The sequence below is a fragment of the Porites lutea genome, chromosome 6 (genome assembly GCF_958299795.1).
Source record: "Porites lutea chromosome 6, jaPorLute2.1, whole genome shotgun sequence".
Classification (NCBI taxonomy): domain Eukaryota; kingdom Metazoa; phylum Cnidaria; class Anthozoa; order Scleractinia; family Poritidae; genus Porites; species Porites lutea.
The window spans coordinates 8,483,715-8,505,819 of NC_133206.1; the positions used below are offsets into that span (position 1 = coordinate 8,483,715).

Below are 22,105 nucleotides of genomic sequence, written 5' to 3' on the forward strand. Positions count from 1 at the left end.
AAATCTGGTGCCCGGGGGGAGAGGGTACTCCCCTATAAAAGTGACAGGAGTGCTCGTCGGAAATTCGATAACACCCCTAAAAGGCACCAGAATCTTGTTTTATGGGCGTGTCCCAAACTGATTTCCACCCCTAAGAGGTACCAATTCATCAACTACAAATCAGTATATAACTGGCACTGCAAATTTTAACAGTAATAAAGATAACTTTGAACACTTCTTGTCAAGGACTTTTTGAAAGTACTGTTATAAATTTTTATAATGATAAAGAGTATCAACAATCATTTTAGATTTAAGTACCCTAAGAGGTACCATCTACCAATTTAAACCCCTAAAAGATAAGACGAGCACCCCTGCCACTTTTATAGGGGAGTACCCCTCCGGGATCTGGTGTTCTAATCGGCTACTCGAGCGGGATTCTCCACGGTTGTCTCGCAAGAGAAAATTCTCTTGGTCATCTAAAATCCTTTATCAACCAAGCTGGATATTGGCCTCGCTTTTTTTAACGTTTTTATTGACCTTGACTTCGACTCGGTACCTCACCTCGGATCACACCGCGAACACAATTTAAGGATCGAAACCTTTAAAATCCATACCATATACCATCATGCAGGAGCAACCCCCCTCCCTCCCCCCCCCGGGATAAAAAAACATAAAATTATATAATAATATCAACCCGTTATTTCCCCACCCAAACGCGATCATGAAAAGCTGACCATTTTACAGGGAACTCTGCAGTTCTGGGCTGCTTTTAATTTCCCGGCACGTTTCTCCTGAGACCATTATCACCAATATCTGCTTTTTTCGTAATCAACCAAGCAACTTGTTTTACTTCTTTCAAAAGATAGAACCTCCTCGAGCATTCTCAGGCCTACTTTTACCGCCGCTACTTGACGCGCGTCAAGCATGACCTCGAACACTATACGCAGCTATGGTAATCTGCCAATCGTAGCATAAGCAGGGCCTTTTGTCAGGATTTGTCCAAACAAAAGAGCTTACTCGTTCTTCCCCGTAATCGTGTTCAAGGCTTTAACTGACAGGCAAAAAAACCCATGTGGATTACATTGAACATTGGTTTTCAGCTCGTTAGCAATGACGCCCACACAGCTAGACTATCGAAGATCCGATATACTCCTTACTTCAAAATGATAGCAATATTACTTTTCTTTTATGTTAATTAGCCGTCTTTACCTCGGTTATATTTGCCGAATTCAATTGAACCACTTCCTTGGAGAGAGATATTGAGGGCTAATTATCATAAAGACAAAAAATAACTTAATTTGCCACCATTTTGGGAGTACTTTGTATTGTTTAGCGCACTCCGAGTGATGGTATAATTTAATCTGCGCACAGCTTAAGGGAAACTGACGTTCTATAAGCAACGGAACAAAGTCAAACAAAGCGAAAATCGCACTGCTCTTTGGGATAGCAAGAAATTCCTGTCAAAACTACTATATCACCCACAGCGATTTCAAGGGGTAAGTCGAGTTATTTGTCATTCCAAGTACCCGCAGTATTAAAATCGTAATGGTCCTCACAAGAGAACTATTATACAGACAAATAGCTTTGGAACTTAAACAACTGACAACTGCCCTACTCAAACTATATAATAAGACAGGAAACCGCTGAAAGATCGGCTGTGGTAGACAGTCTACTCACTCTCTGAGTGGATCAGAAGCTCTGAGTAGATTCAGCAGACCTGCCCGATAAAATTATGATTATTGTTTGAGCTTGCATTAAAACAATAAAAAATTCCAACAAGTGGCTTTGGGTAAAGGGATGACTGGACCCATGGACTATTGGACCGTCGGATCATTTTAAAATCATTTTTGGACTATTTTTTTTCCACTTGTGGGTCGATCTTTCTCTAGAAGTGGTAAAGGTAGGTGGTGAGAGGGAAAGATGAAGTGGTAATGTACTCCAGGGGAGCAAGGTGGGGTTAGACGGGGCAAACGTGTGATGTTAATGTATTGTAAATTTGGTGGTTTCGTTATTTTCATCAATATGATTTGCGAAATACCTGAGTGGGCGAAACCTACGCATGCATACTTTATTCCGTTTTTGACCGTTTTAAGGAGAAGGATACAGTCAGATCTCAATACTTTTCTTTTGAACATATCATCACCATTTGACACTGGTCTTGAAAATAACCTTTTTCCTCCCTCTCCCACTGGTCTTGAAAATTATCTGACCGCCTCTCCGCCCAAGAAAACATCGTTATTATCCCACTTACTTTTGCTCCCCCTGTACCCTACCTGGTTATTGCGCCCCCCTCAAGTACTTTGGCCTCACCTCTCCCAATTGTCCACGTTCGATATTTTGAAATTCTAACATGACTCTGAGGCTTTCTGGTCATTTTTCTGTCTCTGGTTTGGTGTCCTTTGTGCTCAAGTCTCCAGTTTTGGGAATTGCGAGACAATGGAGTCGAGAAAAATTTACAATTTTGACCCCAAAGCCTCGGAGTCATGTTAGAATTGTGGGCTATTCTCCCGTCATCCACGTGACACCTTCGGCCTTACCCCATCTAGAAAAGGATACCCCCACAACCAGGAAAAAAGACTACAAAAGGGTGGACAAATATTTGCAGGACCTGTTTTGTCCTCTAGTCCTTTAATAGTTTAAGTTATCATGTTACATCACGCTTTCCTCAGGTCTTCCTCAAACCTTCACCATGGGTGCTACTTGTTCTAAATGTTGCCTGTGTTATTGCTTTAAACTGTGTGAATTCGGAGAAGGATGTCGTTGCGGCGCATGCTGTTTAAGAAACTGTGAGCCTTTCTGTCACTGCGGGGACTGTTGTGACGTGGATGAAGATGAGCAACCATTCACAGAGGAGCAGAACGAAATAACTAGAGAAGGAGAAGACATGATTGTTTATTCAAACGGCGATAAGTATGTTGGGGAGATACGTAACAGCAAGAAGCACGGATATGGGGAGCTAACAAGGAAAGATGGCACTAGGTAAACAAGGCTTGAAGGAATTTTTTAGATATATATCCAAGTCAGAGTGATTGGTATACCCTTAGAAACCGAAATTCGTTGCATGTCACCTCGGAAGATTGCAAACGTTTTGTCACGGAAATTTGTTGAGTCAAGCTATTCGGAAACCTCGAGTTAAACTAGATGAGAATATATGAGAACATATGACATTTCGACGACAGCTTGTAAGATGACATGATTTTTTTCATCCTTAAATGTTTGCCTATTCTTCAGTTATTATATTTCATCAAGAGAGAATAATCTCTCGTTTAATCCCAGACTGGTCTCCTTCGCAGCCGTTATTAGGGTCGTCACGCAACGCTCCTCCCACTAATAACGGCTGCGAAGGAGGTTACATCCAGACCGGAGGCAGAGTTGAAAAATGCTTCGACGTTTATGCTTACATTTTTCAGCAATCTTTAAACTGCATCCTCCACAATTCAAACCTTTTTTCTTCTCGGGAAAAAATTCTTATTATCGCAGATCGGTTAATTTTTTTGTCGGACCCAAAATTTTGACTCAAATTGATCACGAATGCCCGAAACAAAGTAACACTTTTTGTGACACTTACATGTACCAGTTTGTGCTTTTTGAAATGACAGATTAAAGGGATATTTCGTCGAGGACCAGTTCTGTGAAAAGCCTGTTGATGCTCAGCCTGGTAGACCTGTGGTTGAGACAGCTTCTGACAGTGGTTGACGAACCAAGCTTGCAAGTAAGTGTTTCATGGCTTCTACTGCACTCAAGTCGTCAAAATCCTGTCAAAATAAATCAGTCGTTTTTACTTGAGACTAGAGTGGTTTTAACTACTCTAGTCTCAAGTAAAAAAGTATCATGTTTACGTCAAACGTCAAACGCGAATTTGTACCACGTGACCAAGTTTCCTCTTTACTTGTCGCTCACTGTTCCTTATTTCTACTCCTAAATTAGTAGTTTCACGCAATTTTTTATCCATAAGTATTTTTTGGAACTGTTTTTAACAGCTCATTTTCTATTTTGAGAAATTCTCAACTTGAATCTGACGTTTGCCGTATACGTAAAGCTTTAACTCCCTACCGACTAAACTCAGACACCTCTTTAAAAGATTGAATTCAGTTGTGAACAGTTTAGGAGACTCTGGATATATTGCCATGTTTTTCTCCTCTTTAACCGCAGGTCTCTCAAACAAGCTGTGCCGAGGAACGACAGAAAAGAACTTTTGTCAGACACATAAACCATCTTGGCCGCTTTTTAGTTGCTAGTACTAACGTTGCTAAAGAAAGAACTATTCGTAGAGGCGACTTGACCTATCTGCTCTAGCATTAAGCAAGCTAGCCTTGGATGTAAGTTAAACTTACATCCAAGGCCAGCTTGTTGAAAAGAAGAAGCAATTAAACTGTGAGGTCTTTGCTCACGGCGCATATGTGACAACACAGAAGATGTAAAGTTACAGCGAGTTTTTAAGTACATGAATCAGTTAATTTGAGGAGATTGAATGGAGACAAAGGTCGTTCAAATCGAATAGGTGGACCCTGGTGGACCATATTCAGTTGTCTTTTGCTCGCTAAATAAAATCACAAATAAAAGAAAGATTATGAACTTGTTCCTGTGCTTAAGAAAAGTCTGAGTTTAAGGTGCTGAAAGATGAGCTGCCAACAAGCCATTTTTGAGTTATATATGCCAAAAATCTCACTTTCTAAACGAGGCTAAGTGCAAAACCTTTCTTGTGAAATAAGTTTTATTTGCATGAGAATAAAATATCATTTTCATATCAATGGCTTCGCACTTAGCCTCGCTTTGAAACAGAGGCTTGAGGCAACTACCATCCCACTCGTTCTCAGGGCTTTCCCTACCCTTCTCTAGACATTAGGGAGCGGCTACGGAAACGTCACTTAAAAAGTGAAGTCGCGCTGCTTCAAACCTTATCACGCTTATTCCACCTCTTTCAATTCTTCAAATGTTGGCAATTTTTACTGGAGTTAAATTTTAAAAGACTGTATCGTAGTTCAGGGAAACTAAAAAGAAGTCGTTGTCTTGTGTTCACGTCGTCCACAAAACGTGAAATTAGGCATTTTCACGTTGTGGTCGTGCAGTGACGGCAAAGAAATGTTCAAAAAAAAGCGTGGTGCACGTGCAGAGTGTTTGTTTTGCCAATCTAAACCTATTGCTTTTTTGCCGTCCTCGTTGACGTCGCCGTCGTCGTTGCTTAAGCTCCCTATTCTCTTATGGAGAAGCCCTGGGGACGAGGTTGCGCAAACGCTTGAAGCCGAGATCGCTTTTTTATCTTCAGAGTAGTCTGTGAGCAGGTTCACTCATGCCATTTGTATTAGTAGAGAAAAATTTCGGCGGCGAGGCCACCAAAGTTTTCCCCGAACTGCCATAAGTGAGCATGTTCTAGCCAATCCCCCTGTAATGATTAAATAAATATGTTCATATTTGGCATAGAGTACTAAAGTGTGACGTCATAAAAATAAATTTCTGAAATTATGGGATTTGTCAATATATTCTGAAAGAACAATGTCGAAGAGGCCTACTTGCCAAAAATGAGCATTTCGGGGCAAAATGTCTCTGAGATCGTAGCCCAGTTATGCTTAGAAAACTCCATACAAACCCTTGTAAATTTTTTTGGGGGTCGACCCAAAAAAAATTTAGAAGGGTTTGTATGGTCATTTTTGGCAAGCAGGCCTCTCAGACATTGTTCTTGCAGGGGTTATATGCTTCTGTTCAGAATATATTGGCAAATCCCATAATTTCAGAAATTTCATTTTTTATGACGTCATCACTTATATTAGTTCGGTATGCTTCGTTAAGGATCGTTATAAATTCGGAAGTTGTCGGTAAATACTCGGAACCCGAAAGACGCGTCCTCCCGCCGTTGGTTGTACGTGTTTAATGAAGGTGCTGTTGGGAAGTGTCTTTACTTCCCAGCGTTCAACACAGATAGAAACCCGTCGTGCATTGCGTTTAACCAAGACTTGAGGTATTTGAAGTTTCTGCTTGTTTGTAGAAGAAATGGCTACTGCGTTTCTGAGTATTTTGTGACTTTAAAGTGAAGAACTTGAGCGCTCGAATGTCAGACCTGCGCTAAAGCGAACAACAATGGCGGACGCGAGTATTTTTTCGATCTCCTTGAGTCTTTCGCCCGAAAGGCGACTTTGTTTGTCGTACAAAGATGGACGTCTTCGATGCTCGGTTTGTCCTGCGTGTAAAGGCCTGATGTTTTCTCTCGTTATGTGATGAAACGTGAACGCGGGATTGTGAAAAACATAGTGCTAGTATTGAATCAGAGGTCGGGGAATTAGCTGTCTTTGAGTTCAGTATCCATGCGTTTGGTTTCGATAACCCCTTCTCCTTCCATGTTGTTCGCAGTAGCGCGGTTTGTTCGTAGTATTGAAAAAACGACCAAAGCCACAAATCTGTTTTGAGTTTTCGTATCATTGGTGAAAACTGAGTGAATTCATTCAGTGTGTAGTACATGTACATGTAGTTGTGTTAATAAAAGCGTGACAAGGACGTCTTGCATTTGACTTGCAATCGATCGAAGTGCACCCTTGCACACAAAGAACGTGTTGGAAATTGAGTTACCAAATTAAAGGAGCCACGAAATCGTTGGTCATAAGCTTAATCTTTTCCCACAAAAACACATAGGTGACAAGTTCGGTGGCAACCTTTGTAGCCCAAATAAGAGTTACAGTGTCTTAAGATTCCCTCATGATTTCTTGGGGCAATGTTCAAACCCAACTACATTTCCCTGTTGTCGCATTGTTTTTGCTGTGTACGGCATGTTCTTTATACGTCGTGATCTTGTGCTCAATTCCGTACAAATGCGTTTAGGCACCCTTTGCGGAATTTGGAATTTTTTTGTGTACTGCATGCTTGATGTCACTGCAGTGCTTAACATGTTAATTCCTTTTAATGTAGGTGCCAAAAACATTCATGCTTATCGCACAAAACGTTAGTTAATGTACAATTTTACTCAAGCTTTGTTTCTGGTAGCACTGGTAAGATGCTCGTGAGGTGGTGTTTCACTTAAACAGTAGAAAACGACATGTTACATGAATGTTTTTACTTTGTATTTTTTTTCGGGGGCACCCAACGAGAATACAGTTCAAAACCACTTAAACATAGCATTATTAAACGTATTTTAGTATTTAAACGGTAGACATAGGCATATTTTTATCCCCTAAAAATTTTTCATCTGTTCGGATTTCTTAGCTGAAAGTCTAGTGATCCGAAAATTATAGGGATCAAAACTTACCTTTTCGAAAATTTTAGCCAGAAAATAGGCTCCCAAAAATTCTGGTGAACTTTTTAGGGTAAAAATTAGTTAAAAAATGGGCAAGTATACCATTTTTCATTTGTTCGAAAATCCTAGGAGAGGCATGGAAGCAAGAAATTTTACAACAAATGTTCCGAAAATTCTAGATCTCAAATCGTCTTCCGAACAGATATTTTTCCGAAAATTGTCGTTGGGTGCCCCTGTTTTTTTGGTCTTAAAATGCAAATCATACCCAAGAATGTACATATGAAAGTGCTGTGGTTAACTATTATTTGACGGCCATTCAATAAACTTTAATTTGTCAAGTACTAAATATGCTTTTACGAAACAATTAATTATACTGTAGATAGCAAGAGGCTCTTTTTCTCGTTTGCATTATTTATTCCGTCTTATTTCATTTAAAATAATTTGATTTTTCTAGTAAATATAATTATTTGTTATTATTATACATAAACAATAAACGCGGTTGCATAATCTCAAAGTGAACATTTTGAAAGTACTTTTTTTCTGTTATTTTTACTATTGTTCCAATCACTGTTTCCCCCGGTACTTTATTTTGCTCAGGTACTTGCCCACATATACTGTATGTATGTGGTTGTGTGTGAACTTTCCAAGGACTTAAAACAGTACAGTGTTAATTTGACACATGAAGCACCATATTTTATTAACAAAATGTGCCAAGCAATTTTCCCACAACCTCAAAAGAGCAAAAGATGATCGCTGTTAGATAAGGGTGATGGGAAAACTATTGAAGGAATTCATATTCCCTGTAATTAACAAAAATTAGGTTGTGAGTGAGCCCACTCATTCACAAGCATTTTCCCACTCACCAATAAAAAAATAATTTTAAATCTGAGATATCTTATGTTCTTACCACTCAGAAGAATCCTGTTTGATAACTTTTCTTTTCAATCTCCATCTGCTGTTGACTTCCATATTATATATATACAGTGGTTATATTCTAACAGAAAACATTTGGAAAGAAATGGAATCTGATCTGGATGGAAGGGAATCTAAAGAGGAAAGTGAGGTCCATTTGGAAGGTATGACTATTGGTAGATTAGATTTTTACTGATGCAATTGTCGATCTATGCCAGCTGAACACAAAACAATTTGTGTTCATACACATGTCTCTCTTACCAACTTATATTAAGAGTTCCTCTGAAAACTGAGACAAAACTGGGTGGTTTTAGGCTACCGTATTTATTTGATTAACCACCCTGGGCGCTTATTAAATTTTGGACCTTGAGAGTGGGGGCTTATTCGAGGTGGGCGCTTATTCGAGGCTGAGTGCTTATTAAATTTTCACCATTTTCAGCAAGGGTACTATGTTTATTTTGCAACAACAACAATAAATGGTGATAATAAAACGCAAAGATGTAACAAAGCAAGGTTTCTGTAAAATACTCTGAAGAAAACTCCGTCTTCGGGCAAGTCCCTTATTAGTATTTATTTAATGCTTTTTGGGGTTGGAGGGACCTGAGGAAGGGGGTGGAGTGGGGGTGGGCATTTATTTGAGTTTGAGTTTGAGGGGGAGGGAGGCCCGGTGGGGGTAGGCACTTATTCTAGGCTGACGCTTATTCGAGTTGGGCACTTATTCGAATAAATACAGTATACTGGTATACTCTTGTTTAATTATAGTAAGTTTTCTTGCTTGTAATGTTCTGCAGTCCTTCATAGATGGGTTTAGTCTTTTATGAAAGCAATGACTTTGGTAGCATATCAGTGGTCAAAGGTGTGCAATGAATTAGTACCTAGTGGACCTCATGTTAAGCTGGTACCCTGAATAACTAGAAAACTAAGAAAAGCTTAGGAGTGGGAAGCTGAGGCTTCACATCCTGACCCTGTTTAAGAAAAACCCATTCATTGTGAACCCTGATTAAGACAAGAGACCTTCTTTCACAACAACGATTTTTTCTTCATGTTGCATACAGTTTTAAAGAAGATGGTTAGTAGCACATTGTTAGACCACACACTGCCAATGTCTACATACTATTGAAGGATTCTGCTCCAGAGAAACACCTTGTTGAAGATAATAAGTTTATAGTGGAATTTTGTAGGCTGTTTTGCCCCAAAATCCAGTAATCCAAACCTTTTCTTTACATACACATGTATTTTCTGTAAAACAAACCTGTATTATGCAGACACAGTCTTTGAAGTGACCTTAGCGTGAGATGACAGAGACCCAGGTGTGTCCAATAAACACTGGTTTCACTGTATTAAATCTAAAATTTATATGGTAGAAAACTGCTGAATGTAGTTATCATTGTGACTTGCTTTTCTTAGAACCCAATGATATTGCTCCAGTGGCTGTTAGTCATATTGCTGGTCAGCCAATCAATTCAACAGAACAAGAGGTGATAGGTCTATTGCTGGCGCAACAGCAAGTGTTTACAAGCCCTACCAAACAGGAGCCTTCTAGTGTGTCTACAAACCCAGGCTCTATTGCTATGGTTACTGATGATGTGTTACCACAACATGGAAATGAAAACAAAGGCATTGTTATGGTAAGTATGCCAGCTTAGTTTGAATTGTACAGTTATTGCCTTGAGAGAAAGTGTGGGCGATTTAATTTGCCCCAGAATATCTGGGATTGTAATGCTAGTAGACCATGTAGATTTAATAGGCTGTAATGTCAAAGTCTTGATCGGACTGGAAGAGATGTGAAGTGAAGGGGATGACGCCTTTATTTAAAGAGGGTAAACACATGACAGTTTTCTGATTTAAATTGATAAACCTGTGGCCCTTTATAAACATAAAATCAATAAAATATTGAAATAATTTTACAATGTACATTATAAAAAGATAAAAATTTAATGAAAAGATAAAAATTTAGATCAACCCCTTTTACTACTGTAACTCAATTCCTACATAGTGAGTTATAGGGTTGATCCAATCTGTGCTTATCAAGGTTTTATGGCATCTCTACTGTGATAAATTTTGTATGCATGCATTATTGACCAAGCACAAGGTCATGATGGCTGGATATTTTGTCATGGTCCTTAAAAATTAAAAAGAACTAGTTTAATGGTCAGCCATCTTAGAAAGTCATCAAACTTGGGTAATAAAGCAATATTAGGTGTGTTTTCATAGAAGGGCCTCATGACTACAGATCCGATCAACCCGACCTGTAACTTATAAAATGACAAAAGGTTATAAAAGTACTGGGTCACACAGGGTTGATCTAATCTGATCCAATCCAGTTTTGAATTAATGTCAATGACAATTCACAAGAGCCTTTGGTATTTTGTAGAGTGAGGACGATGTTGAAGTCAAAGATGATTCAATTTTAGTTGCTCAGCAAGGTGAACAAGATGCTGCTACAGCAACAATTATGGCAACAGTGGATCACCATGAAGGTAGATCTATCTTGCAGCCACAGCTTATTAAAATGAAAAAGAATGTACAGGTATTGGGTGGAATTAAACACAAGGCCACTTGGGGTTATGGTACTAATAAGAAATTTTGTTCTTATAAACCCCTCACTCCTACTTAGATTGGTGGTACATCACTATAAAAAGGTTCTAAGGAATTTACTTTGTGAATACAGTCAAGAACCTATATTATAAAGCTGGCCTGCTTTAAGTAGTCATCCTTTATAAAGTGGTAACTTTTTTGGGTCCTTAAAATCATCTCTCTTAAATTACTGTAAAACTGACGTGTATTAAGCAGCTGCATCACCTTTTCTGTGGTCCCAATGAATTATTTTTTCCTTTCCTTTTGGCACAAGAGGAGGTAGAAACAAGGCTGTGCTCTAAGAAAAGTTGATGGGAGCCCAGTGCTCTGAAACTGTTAAATCTAAGGTGCCCAGCATATGATTTGTGTGAAAAATCTGAGATTTTCTAGTTGCCCGGAGGCAAAGTTAGGCGCCACGGGCCACCAGGCGCTGCTAGAGCACATGTACAGCCCTGTAGAAACACTTTAAAGTCAATGGATATATTTTCACTTTGTCTTTATCTATAAACTCGTAGGTTTGGTAAGCCTGTATTAAGCAGTTGCAATCTGTATGACATGTAAGTGGTCATTTGGCCATTCCCCAACAGGGACTTTACTGTACAGCTACGTTGACTTGTATTTTTTCATGCTTCTATCACAGTTGTTTTGGCAATCAGTTGTTCAACTGTCCCATATGCCACATTAAGATATTGAAGTTTCCATGTGTATCCTTATCATTCACAGAACAATGCCTTGTAGACTTTGAGGTGACCAGTGGCGTTTTTGACTGTTGTTTGTAGGTAATGAAGGCTATCAGTCTGTGCAGACAACTCTGCCTCCAGGTGATCTTGTCCAGTCAGCAGTGGTGGTTAGTTCAACACCTGGTGGAACTGTGTTCCTTGAGCCTCAGGCTGTGACTCTGACAGAGCTTCCTGGTGGAACAGTACAAACACTTCCCGCAGGGAGTACATTTGAAGGTAATCAAAGCTTAAGTCAAATCCAAAGCTAAACATACATGTTGCTTTGGTAACTGGTGTGTCATAAGTAGACGCTAGATGGTAACTGGCCAACTGCTGGGCAGTCATGTCTGAAACTGTAGCCCTTTCTGTAAATTTAACATTGACCTCTGCCTCCACCTGGCCCTGCCTGTCCCAGTGCAATCTTATGACAACATATACACTTTGTACTTGAATCTATGTACTGCATATATAGTGGAACCCCACTCTACGCACACCCGCTTAATATGGACACCTGCATACATGTATAATGAACAGTCTCATTTGTCCCAACAAAAAGCTCATAATTTTTATATTTTCTCTAAAATAAGCCTGCTTAAATAACTTAATATGGACACCATTGTAAACCCATCCTGGGAGATCCAGGGGTAGCTAGTCGGGACGATAGAATGTTCGTTTTTAAAGTTTACTGTAAGATGGTATCAATTTTACAGTAAACTTTCACCACGAACATTCTATTGTCCCTCCTGACTAGCTGCACCTGGGTCCCAGAGGATGTTGTCAACCCTGCTTTAAGGGCACTGGTTATTGGCTTACTGTCTATTTTTCTTGTCACAATCATGTGCTGTTATAATATATTGAAGAGACTGAGCCCTGTTCAAATAAAGACAGATTTCCATGGAGTTAATACGATTATATCACCTTAAAAAACAGTAGCAAAATAGCGAGAAAAGTTAAAGTTCTCTGCTTCCTACCACACAAGTTTCACTTTCTTGTCTTTTTGCTGCAGTCATTATACCTACAGTACATGTACCCTTCTTCCTTTTTGTCTGCTGCAGTCTTTATATCAATACAACATGTGTCCATGATGTTTTTTCAGTGAGCCCGCTTAATATGGACACCAAGATAATACGGACACCATGGCATGTCCCCTTGGTGTCCACATTAACCAGGTTCAACTGTATATGACTTTGTACATAGGAAGAATGTTTTTGTGAAGGTAAAACTAAAAAAGTTGTAACTTAAAAGGAACTTAGCGTTTTGGCAGGTAAATAAGTTTTGTTTATTGTGGATTGCACGCAACTTTTCCACCTATTTTATGGGCACCCCACTCGAGTAAATAGAAATAGAATGTAACAGAATTTAAAACCCCAACTGACAGGAGGCAACTAGTTGGCCATTGACAAATTCGGCTAAGGATTTGAACTTTGAGAAACAAATCGAGGTAGAAGCCGGAGCAGAGGTTGAATCTGGGACCATGGGATTGCCAGTCTGACCTGCTGACCATTCTGCTTATGTATAGACAAACTCATCTTGTGTGGACAAGTTGCTCATTTTAAGGAGGGTAGAGCTGCAAAATAATGCTCGTCAAGTCACTTTATGCAAAGTAATCTAAGAACAAATTATAGCGTTCAAACGCAAGAGCTTTTGCATTTCATAGCATTGATAATTTTTGTTTCAGCAACATATGTTCACCAAGCCAGTGATGGTACCAGCTATGTCATCACATCGGAACCAACATCTTTTGACACCAATTCGACGGTTTCCATGACAACTATATCAGAGTCAAACCCCTCTATGGTGAGTCCAACTGAGACAGTGGATACCACAGGGATTCCTCTCGAGGACCACTCAACTCTGTTTGTTTTACAGGAGGATGGTGGTGCAGCAGATCAAGAGGTATAAAAACGCACTTTATTTGAGTGTCAATGTATTTAGCTCGAAAGTGTTAGGAACACTAGTTTTTTGTCCCCTACTGCTATTTTACGTAGACATCTAAGCCACGCCAAGGTCTAGCCGTTTGCAGGGCAAAACCAATACCTTTATTTACAACGGAAAGTAGAAAAAATGAAACTGAACAAAAATGAACCAGTAAAACCAGCTTATTTGTCGGTATTTGTAGATACATATATCCTGTACAGTATATGTTGTTGTTATTTAAATGTTACACGTCTTCTTCTGTGAATTGAGTTTTCTATATGGGTAGTTTCGAGGGTTTAAATTTCGCGGGGAGTTTTATTCGCGGGTCTTTAATGTTGCGATTTTTCCACAATCACGAAAAAAGGGGAAATTAAAGACCCGCGAAATTAAGTACCAATATGGTATTTATGACCTTGAGTTTTGGTCTGGCACCAGTTGTTCGAAAGGTGGATAATGCCATCCAACGGATAAATCATTATTTATTGGGTAGCACAATGATTGGTTTCCTGAATATTTATCCACTGGATCGTAGCCCTGTCCAGCTGGGGCTTGGTCCTCTGAATGGGCCATTTCCGAGTTCCACCGGGCCTCTGTATCAAAACGAGGTGAAGTGTATGGGGACGATTTTTCATTCTCATGCAAATAACACTCATTTTCACAAGAAAGGTTGTGCGCTTGGCCTCATTTTGAAAGTGAGGGTTTTTGGAACTCGGAAGTGGTTTGAACCCACAACGTCCTGCTCCAGTGCTCCTTTTAAGAGAGTCGAGGTCCTGTGTCACCCATGGCAAATGTCAGAGGTGGCCATTACATTGCTTATCTCACAATTATGAAAAAATTGCAGTTCTCACTTGTGCTTCTACGAATGAGAAACACTTTTATGGGGTGATACCTTATGGAGTTCTTTTTTTTCATGAACTAGGGGTCAACAAAAAAGATATACCATTGCGGGATCGATGGATGTGGTAAGCAGTTTTCAACATCTTATCGGCTGAAGGCACATGGACGAAGCCACACAGGAGACACATTTAGATGTGAAGAGGATGGCTGTGAGAAGGCTTTTATAACTCAGAGCGACTTGACAAAACATGTTAGAACTCATTCAGGAGAAAAACCATACCGTTGTGATCACGAAGGTTGTGGAAAGGTTTACACAACGGCACACCATTTAAAGGTTTGTTTAATGAAAATCTACCGTCCATGTAGCTTGCCGCCATAATTTAACGTTGGTGAAGGTATCTCTAAATAGGCAACGATGTCTCATGTGAGCAATATTTCAAGATTCTTTTCGATTTAGGTTTTCGGTGATCAGTCTCCAGTACTGTAACCTGACGACAGTCAGGGGTACTATTGGCTGTAAGACACTCAGTGGTAACCTCTCCCCTCGGGTGCCCCGCGCACTCGTTGCCTTAGCGTCCTCTAATAACGGCTGTCGCGTAGGCAATAAGTGCTGAAGTTAATACCCCCCCCCTCCCCTCCCCCCAATAAGGCCTACGATTGTGAGGCCTCACAATCTCACACTGGAGACACTGCACTGGTCACTAGAGTCTTCTTTAAAAAGGAGGTGGGATTTTATTTCGATTTCTTGAAAATCATTTTTTTCTGTCAGTTTTAGACGATTTTAAGCAGAAAATGAATATATAGGCGCTAAAATGGCCCCTTTGTGGGAACAGTTTTAAGACGTTAAAAATGCCCTTCCAGAACCCTTGGAGTTAATGTGCTGCAGCAGGCCACGACAATTACAGCATTAGACACGTTTCATGCATGTAAATCTTCCATATTGGGCGTAAAATACACGAGAAGTACACGCGTGTAAATAAGAAAAAAAACAGTGAACATCATTAAGGCATTGACGATCTGCTTTGTTTGGAAAAGTACTTACTTGCAAATTAGCTAAGACCATGCAAAAGTTTAATGATGGAAGTTGTATGAATTTTAGATTTTTAGTAGATGATAAAACTTCCCTGAATTACTGCAATCGTTCGTTCGCGTTTAGTTAAATTATAAAATCGTAACTCAGGGTTGTCACTAAGGTTTCAAGTTGCCAGGGAGAATAAAACAAGAAGGTGGGGAATCAAACTACGAAAGCTAGGGATTTCCCTTTTTCTATTTTTTCTATTTTCCTATGAAAGTAGCCGTTCCTAGTACCCGGGGGAAATCCCGGGGCCCCGCCTCTTAAAAGCCCTGGTAACTTGTCTCCATTTGTCTCCCAACATGAATTCCCCTTTTGGTATATTTTACTTTTTACCAGGAATCTTATAAGGCAGAGGTCCGATCGTATTTTTGCAGGTACATGAAAGAGCGCACACTGGAGAGAAACCTTTTAAATGTAGAGTTGACGGCTGTGACAAGGCCTTTGCAACAGGTTATGGACTAAAGAGCCACACGCGTACACATACAGGAGAGAAACCTTACAAATGCCCTCAAGAAGGGTGTGGCAAGGCATTCAAGACTTCAGGAGATTTACAAAAACACGTACGCACACATACAGGTCAGTAAAACGTATTATAAAATTTAGATTACACATACAGTTCAGTAAAACGCATTATACAATTTAGATTATGTCCACACTCTACCGGATAGCTTTTGCGCCGGCACGAAAGCCATACCGGATAGGCCGCTTCTGTTCCGACATAAGAACGGTGATTTCGGCGCGATTACTGTAACGGAACGAAAATGCACCTCTCAAATATCTTAAACGGAGTGTCACATGTCGGACGCGTTCTTACTACAGGTATACCGGATACACTTTCGTTTCGACACGAAAAACTTTGCGCTATAGTGTGAACACAGCCGCCCGCTTAATGTCGACAAATCGGCAAAGAAATGCTGAAGAGCTCTAGTTCTTCAAAAGGTGGATAACGCTATCCGCTGGATAAATCTCTCCTAATAACGCTATTCACTGGATAAATCTCTCCTAATAACGCTATCCACTGGATAAATCTCTCCTAATAATTATCCATTAGATAGTGACTTATCTGGTGGATAGCGTCATCCATCGTTTGAACAACCAGGTGCAGCAGATGGTCGCACAGTTAAACGTGTGTTTCTATTATTTTGTTATTTTCGACTCTTGGTAAGTCCAGAAATAGTTTTCCGTAATTACTAAAACTAAATTGGCGTCTATTATAAAGCGGTTGCGGTCTCATCAGGTTAGTTTTTATTCCTCTTAACCTCTTTTGACCCTTTTCCTCCCAAAAGTGTGGCTAAAGCCACATTTCAACAAAATTCTCAAATTTCATTTTGTAAAATGCTGACAACAAACATTATTGTTTGAAAGTACTGTTCACAGACTCAAAAGTTAGAACTACATACCAAATAAATAGCACCATGTAAAAGTACTGCTAAAGAGGTTTCATTTGATTGGTAACACCATAGGATTTCATCCACAGACTCAAAAGTTAGAACAACATACTAAATAAATAGTACCATGTGAAAGTTCTGCTGAAGAGGTTTCATTTGAATGGTAACACCATAGGATTTTTCTCAAAAGTTAGGACCACCTTACCAGACTCCATCATTCAGGCTAGGAGAGAAAGGGTTTTAAAACGGTCTCTTTTTTACGACGTACCCGAAGTAAGTCTTTACTCCTCGCTCAAGGCTGAAGTGGAGAGATTCGACTGTATTGTTGCTGAAAGGAACAAGAAGTCAGAAAAATCGGTATCCGTTTTGCAAACCGTCATCATTTTATAAATCTTGTTTCCAGGTGAGAGACCCTTTTTGTGTCCATATGCTGGGTGTGGCCGCTGTTTCACCACGTCCAACATCAGAAAAGTGCACATGAGAACTCACACGGGGGAACGACCATACGTGTGTGAACACGAGGGATGCGGGCGGTCGTTTGCTAGTGCTACCAACTTCAAGAATCATTCAAGAATACATACAGGTATGTATATTTGCTTTTAAATTCAGGTTCTGGAGTTGTGAAATTGTCTACTCCACTATTCAGCCGACGAACAAACCACTGTTGAAAAGTGATAATTTATGTCACCAAAAGTGTCATTAATTTGTGCAACCAAACAAGACGATGCCTATATCGCCTTAAATGTCTCTTGGTAGCGGAAAAATTGTTACTTAAATGTCTCTTGGTAGCGTGTGGTACAGCGCTGTTTTGTTCATTAAAGCATGGGATTTTCCCGCATTGTCTTGATTGCCTATGTAACATTTGGTTCGGAAAATAGTTATTAGTGAACAGGCCCTTGGTAAAACTGCACCATTTTACGCAAAAACGCAAAATCTAAAAATTTCATTGTTCGTGAATGTAAATGTAATGGCCTAAAGGCTGTTTGTTTGTGGCTAAAATTGTTGTGCAATGTTGATTTTTCATTCAGGGGAGCGGCCATATATTTGCCAAGTGATTGGCTGTAACAAGCGCTTCACAGAATACTCCAGTCTATACAAGCACCATGTAGTCCATACCCACAACAAACCATACACGTGTAACATCTGTAACAAGACCTACAGACAAACATCTACACTGGCCAACCACAAGCGGACAGCTCACTGCGATATGTCGGATGTGGATCACCTGAGCGAAGGTAAGGAATGTTATTTAAGATAAATCATGAGTTAAACTGCTTGCAGTCTGCCTTTTCTCTTAAAATCCGTCGGCTTCTTATCTTAGCGAGAGCGTTTGCAAAACAACAACATAGCAAAAAAGCCTACGCCCTCGTTTCTGGCGACTCGCGCCTCGCGGCTCGTTTTCGGGTACCAAAACTGACGCAGGTCCCCAGAGTGGAGATTTTTGAAAACGTTTGTCGTTTTCTTGTAGACGGACGAAACGGAGGTTTTTGGATACGATAATGTCATACATGATATAGCGTACACCCTGTAAGGGACGCTATCATTCTAGCATCGCTTTAGCGTTTTCGGTGGATGGGCAAAATCGATTTGAATACGCTCAAGTAGATTCGTACTTTTTGAAAACGGAGAAAATATCTCCGTTATATCCGAATACGTATGAACGAGGCCTTATAGGCATCCATATAAAGTCCTTTTGTCGATTATGACTGTAACTGCAGGATAGCAATTTGATTTTTAATGTACGTTTTTATGTATTTTTAAAAAACTGCAGCTGATTACGACGCTGGACAAGACGAACCCACCACCAAGCGCCAGCGACTGGACTTCACTGACACAATTCAAGGTACCCAAGCCTTCCCGCATGGTGTGCCTGTGGTTATAGCAGATGAAGCATCGGTAGCCGCGCTTCAAGCCATGGACGGAAGCCTAGCGGATATCCAGCAGCAAATGGCTGAAGGAGGTCATGTGGCCGGTCACATTGCCATTCCTGTTGCCATAGCATCAGACGCTGGAATACAAGTCCAAGGGGATCTAGAACACGCCGTTACCCTCTCACAGGGAGCCCAGCAGTTAAGTTCAACACTTGTTGACAGCTCAGGACATGAGCTGGACGTGTCTTCCGTACAGGTCGTGTCAGCACCGCAGACAGTTGTCGTGACATCCCTGGAGGCCGTGACAGGGTCTGGACAACCAGCAGAGACAGTGGTTGTCACTTCCCTTGATGGCGTGACCACCACTGCGAGAAGAACGCACGAGGGATTTACAATTGTCACGGTACCTTCGCAGGGGGGAGGGCTGGGAATTCAGGTGTCAGGTGAGCAAGAGAAAGTCCAGGAAGGAAATGGCGACGAGAATGAAATTCACAGTAATGGCCAGGAGGCGACTGAGGGTGAGTCAGGTAAGGAAATAAAGTTCAGGCAAAGTCTTCAAGTTTTTCGCTTTGGCATCTTGAACGATTGCACACAGGAGAATTGTGGCCTTGCAACGTAACGTAATGTAATGTAATGTTATCTCTGAGAGAAGACTACTTGTAGCAGGGAAAAGAAAAACATATACTTTTCGTTAGAATCAGATCGGAGCCTTAACGAGCATCCCACGCTGAAATTGCTTATGGGATGCCCCACATGGAAAAGAAAAACGTCAAACAAAAGCGCACTGGAATAATTTTGTTGATCGCGCTGAAACTGGTTATGGACTTTTTTACAAGTTAAGAACTTTGGTTGGGATGAAGAAGAGAACTCAACAGAAAGAAAACAGAAAGGAAATTGCACCTTAGACGTCCTGATTTTTCTGCAGCAGTGTTAAGATTCTGGGAAAGTGCTCACCCACCCGTTCCAAAACCCCACGTCTAAACGTAATTTCTCACTTCGGGCAAAATGTTGTGTGAGGAGAGGGGTAGGTGAGCAGTTTCCAAGAATCCGGATCTGCATAAGATTCTGGAAAACAACTCACCCACCCCTCCCTTAACGCAACGTTTCAAAGTAATTTCTCACTTAGGGTAAAATGTTGTGTGAGGGGAAGTATAGGTACCTTGTGAGTTTTAATCTTAATAGGTAATTATAAGCTAATTTTTCAGGGGTAGTCTCCAATGAGAAAATGAATTTTGGTGCTTTCTGTTTTAACAGATGTCCTCCAATCCCAAGAGCCATCGCTAAGCGAGTCCAAAGCGGCTCTGGATGCAGCCTTGGCTTCACAGCTTGAACAAAGTGACGTCATCAGCGGTGAAGACCCTGATTCAGCCTCGACTTCAGGGTCCACCGCGCTGTCCGCTTCAGTAGCCTACCAGACTTAAAAGTCAAATTTAATTCAACCAATCAGCTGTATCGTTGCTCAGGCCATCGGACTAAAAGTGGGACTCCAAGGGTGCGAGAAGGTTTCGTTGTTCTCTGGAATTGGGTTACTCGAGTCTTCAACTGTGCTAGCCTGAGAAAACAGCCAACATTTGGCGACGCTACCACTGGTTTCCCCGCCAAATGACGTCTGTGAAACGAGCGTAGAAATTCAATACTGATGACGCGTCACTACCCAGATCTGGTTAGTGCTTCTGATTGGTCATGCCGCGTGGGAAATTTGATTCAACCAATCAGAAGCACTACCCAGATCTGGGAAGTGACGCGTCATCAGTATGGAATTTCTGCGCTCGTTTCTCAGACGTCATTTGGCGGGGAAACCAGTGGTAGCGTCGCCAAATGTCGGCTGTTTTCTCAAGCTTCAACTGTGCTTAGGTAAAAAAACACTTCACGTCCCAGCAGTAGAATTATTTTTTGTTTGGAAGGCATTTTTTGTTTTGTCTTGGGATTTCAGAGGATTGTCAGTTCTAGCCACTCCATAATTTTCTTAACGAGTCTTCTGTCGTGTTTGACTGTGTATTTTTGAGTTTAATTTCTTGTACTTGAGATGCTTGTAAAGCATAATACCAAGAAAAATAAATTAGTCGAGTGTATAAAAAAGTCTCGGTTGTAAAGCGATTTTACCTTACATCCGTGTCATTTTTTTATGTCTTATGTCTTTGCTTTCTTTCCCAGATATTTAGTTCTTTAGTTCCTATGTAAGGCGCGGGATGTGTGTGTGTTTGTGTGGGGAAGGGGGCGGGGGGGAGGGGGTGGGGGGTTGCCTGCTTTGGAGGCGTTTTCTTCGGGTACGCGAAAGCTCATGCTTGCGTACCCCGGGGGTGATCCCTATAATGGCCTATATACGGGAAAGCTCAGCCCGAAATGGGGTACCTTTTAAGGGTTTAGGTATTTTAAAGGGAGGGATTTCATTAGTTGAAATATATTAGTGGGGTAGGGAAGTCTGTCATTTCCGTATGTAAAGTGGCTAACGGATTCATTTTATGTCAGTCAAAAAGTCAAGAAAAGGTTCTGGTTTTGTGATTTATTCATATTTGAAAGACAGTGCGTATAAAACCATTAAAAGGGCCACGGTACCCAAGAAAGAAATCCTTTTAGTACTACCTTATTTAGGGTTGCAAAGCAAAATTATTACCAAACAACTCAAGACTTGTATAAATAAATTTTAAGGGATAAAAAGTTCTGAATTAGGTATGAGAAAGGGATGCCATTTATCATTAGAAGGTATACGAAAGGGTTACCTTTTATGTTATTTATTATTTAATCATAACTATAACAGAATTGTCAAATCTGATTGGCTTTCAACTGCCCTGATTTCACCCTTTATACTACTACATGAGAAATTTCGGCAATTTGATTGGCTTAGAGCAGTGGTATTTCAGCTTAATTTGAAATACCTTAGTGCATGTGAAAATTACAAACCATTTGTGGGTAGTAATATAAACAAATAATAGCATGATTTGTACGTGAAATTTGGCATAAATATCACTCGTGATATTTCAAAATTGTCTCGAATTTCACTCGCCTAACGGCTCGTGAAATTACGCATAACAATTTTGAAATATCACTACAAATCATGCTATTACCTATACTAATCATACTCGTGATTAAACAAATCGGACTCCCGCTACGCGGTCGTCCGTCTTAGTTAATAGGGAGCTTAAGCAATTACGACGACGACTTCAAAAAACAATAGCTTTAATGATCAAAACAACAGCTCTGCACGTGCATCACGCTTTTTAGTACATTTCTTTGACGTCCACTGCACGACTACGACGTGAAACCTCCTAATTTGACGTTTTATGGAGGACTTGGACATACGACGACGAATTTCCCTTCCTCTTTTTGATCCCTGAATAAAATCCTTAAGAATTCAACTCCAGGAAAAGTCGCCTGCATTTGACATATTGAGCGGGTCCAAATAGACGCGATTAAGTTTGAAAGAACGCAAATTTACTTTTTAGCGACGTTTTCACTGCCGTCGTCGTCCTCGTTGCTTAAGGTCCCTATACTCCACTCAGTCCTATTACCATTACTTATTATTATTTTATTATGTTGTTTATTATTTCATCTTTTTAGAACTTCAGCGTCAAGATTTGTTTCAAATGATCGAACTGCGACATAAACAC

The 22,105-nt window shown here is 40.4% G+C and overlaps 1 protein-coding gene across 4 annotated transcripts; it reads left to right on the forward strand.

Annotated features, from left to right (window-relative positions):
• Positions 1–5,756: 5,756 nt before the first annotated feature.
• Positions 5,757–20,112, forward strand: LOC140940500 (uncharacterized). Of its 4 annotated transcripts, none has more exons than XM_073389479.1 (12): positions 5,757–5,935; positions 8,186–8,277; positions 9,521–9,741; positions 10,488–10,593; positions 11,470–11,646; positions 13,088–13,305; positions 14,246–14,497; positions 15,613–15,814; positions 17,030–17,209; positions 17,655–17,861; positions 18,398–19,024; positions 19,752–20,112. In XM_073389479.1, the coding sequence occupies exons 2-12, from the start codon at positions 8,220–8,222 to the stop codon at positions 19,916–19,918; spliced, it is 2,415 nt and encodes an 804-aa protein (XP_073245580.1). In that variant the 5' UTR covers positions 5,757–5,935; positions 8,186–8,219; the 3' UTR covers positions 19,919–20,112. The 4 variants fall into 4 exon arrangements, with proteins under 4 accessions (XP_073245580.1, XP_073245579.1, XP_073245581.1 ...); XM_073389478.1 differs by having other exon boundaries at positions 8,203–8,277; XM_073389480.1 differs by having other exon boundaries at positions 8,203–8,277; positions 18,398–19,015.
• The last annotated feature ends 1,993 nt before the right edge of the window (positions 20,113–22,105 follow it).

Coding starts and splice junctions, on each gene's coding strand:
- LOC140940500 (XM_073389479.1), top strand. CDS start 8,220: ATGGAATCTGATCTGGATGGAAGGGAATCTAAAGAGGAAAGTGAGGTC. Junction 11,647..13,087: donor CGCAGGGAGTACATTTGAAG/GTAATCAAAGCT, acceptor TTTTTGTTTCAG/CAACATATGTTCACCAAGCC. Junction 17,210..17,654: donor TCATTCAAGAATACATACAG/GTATGTATATTT, acceptor TTTTTCATTCAG/GGGAGCGGCCATATATTTGC.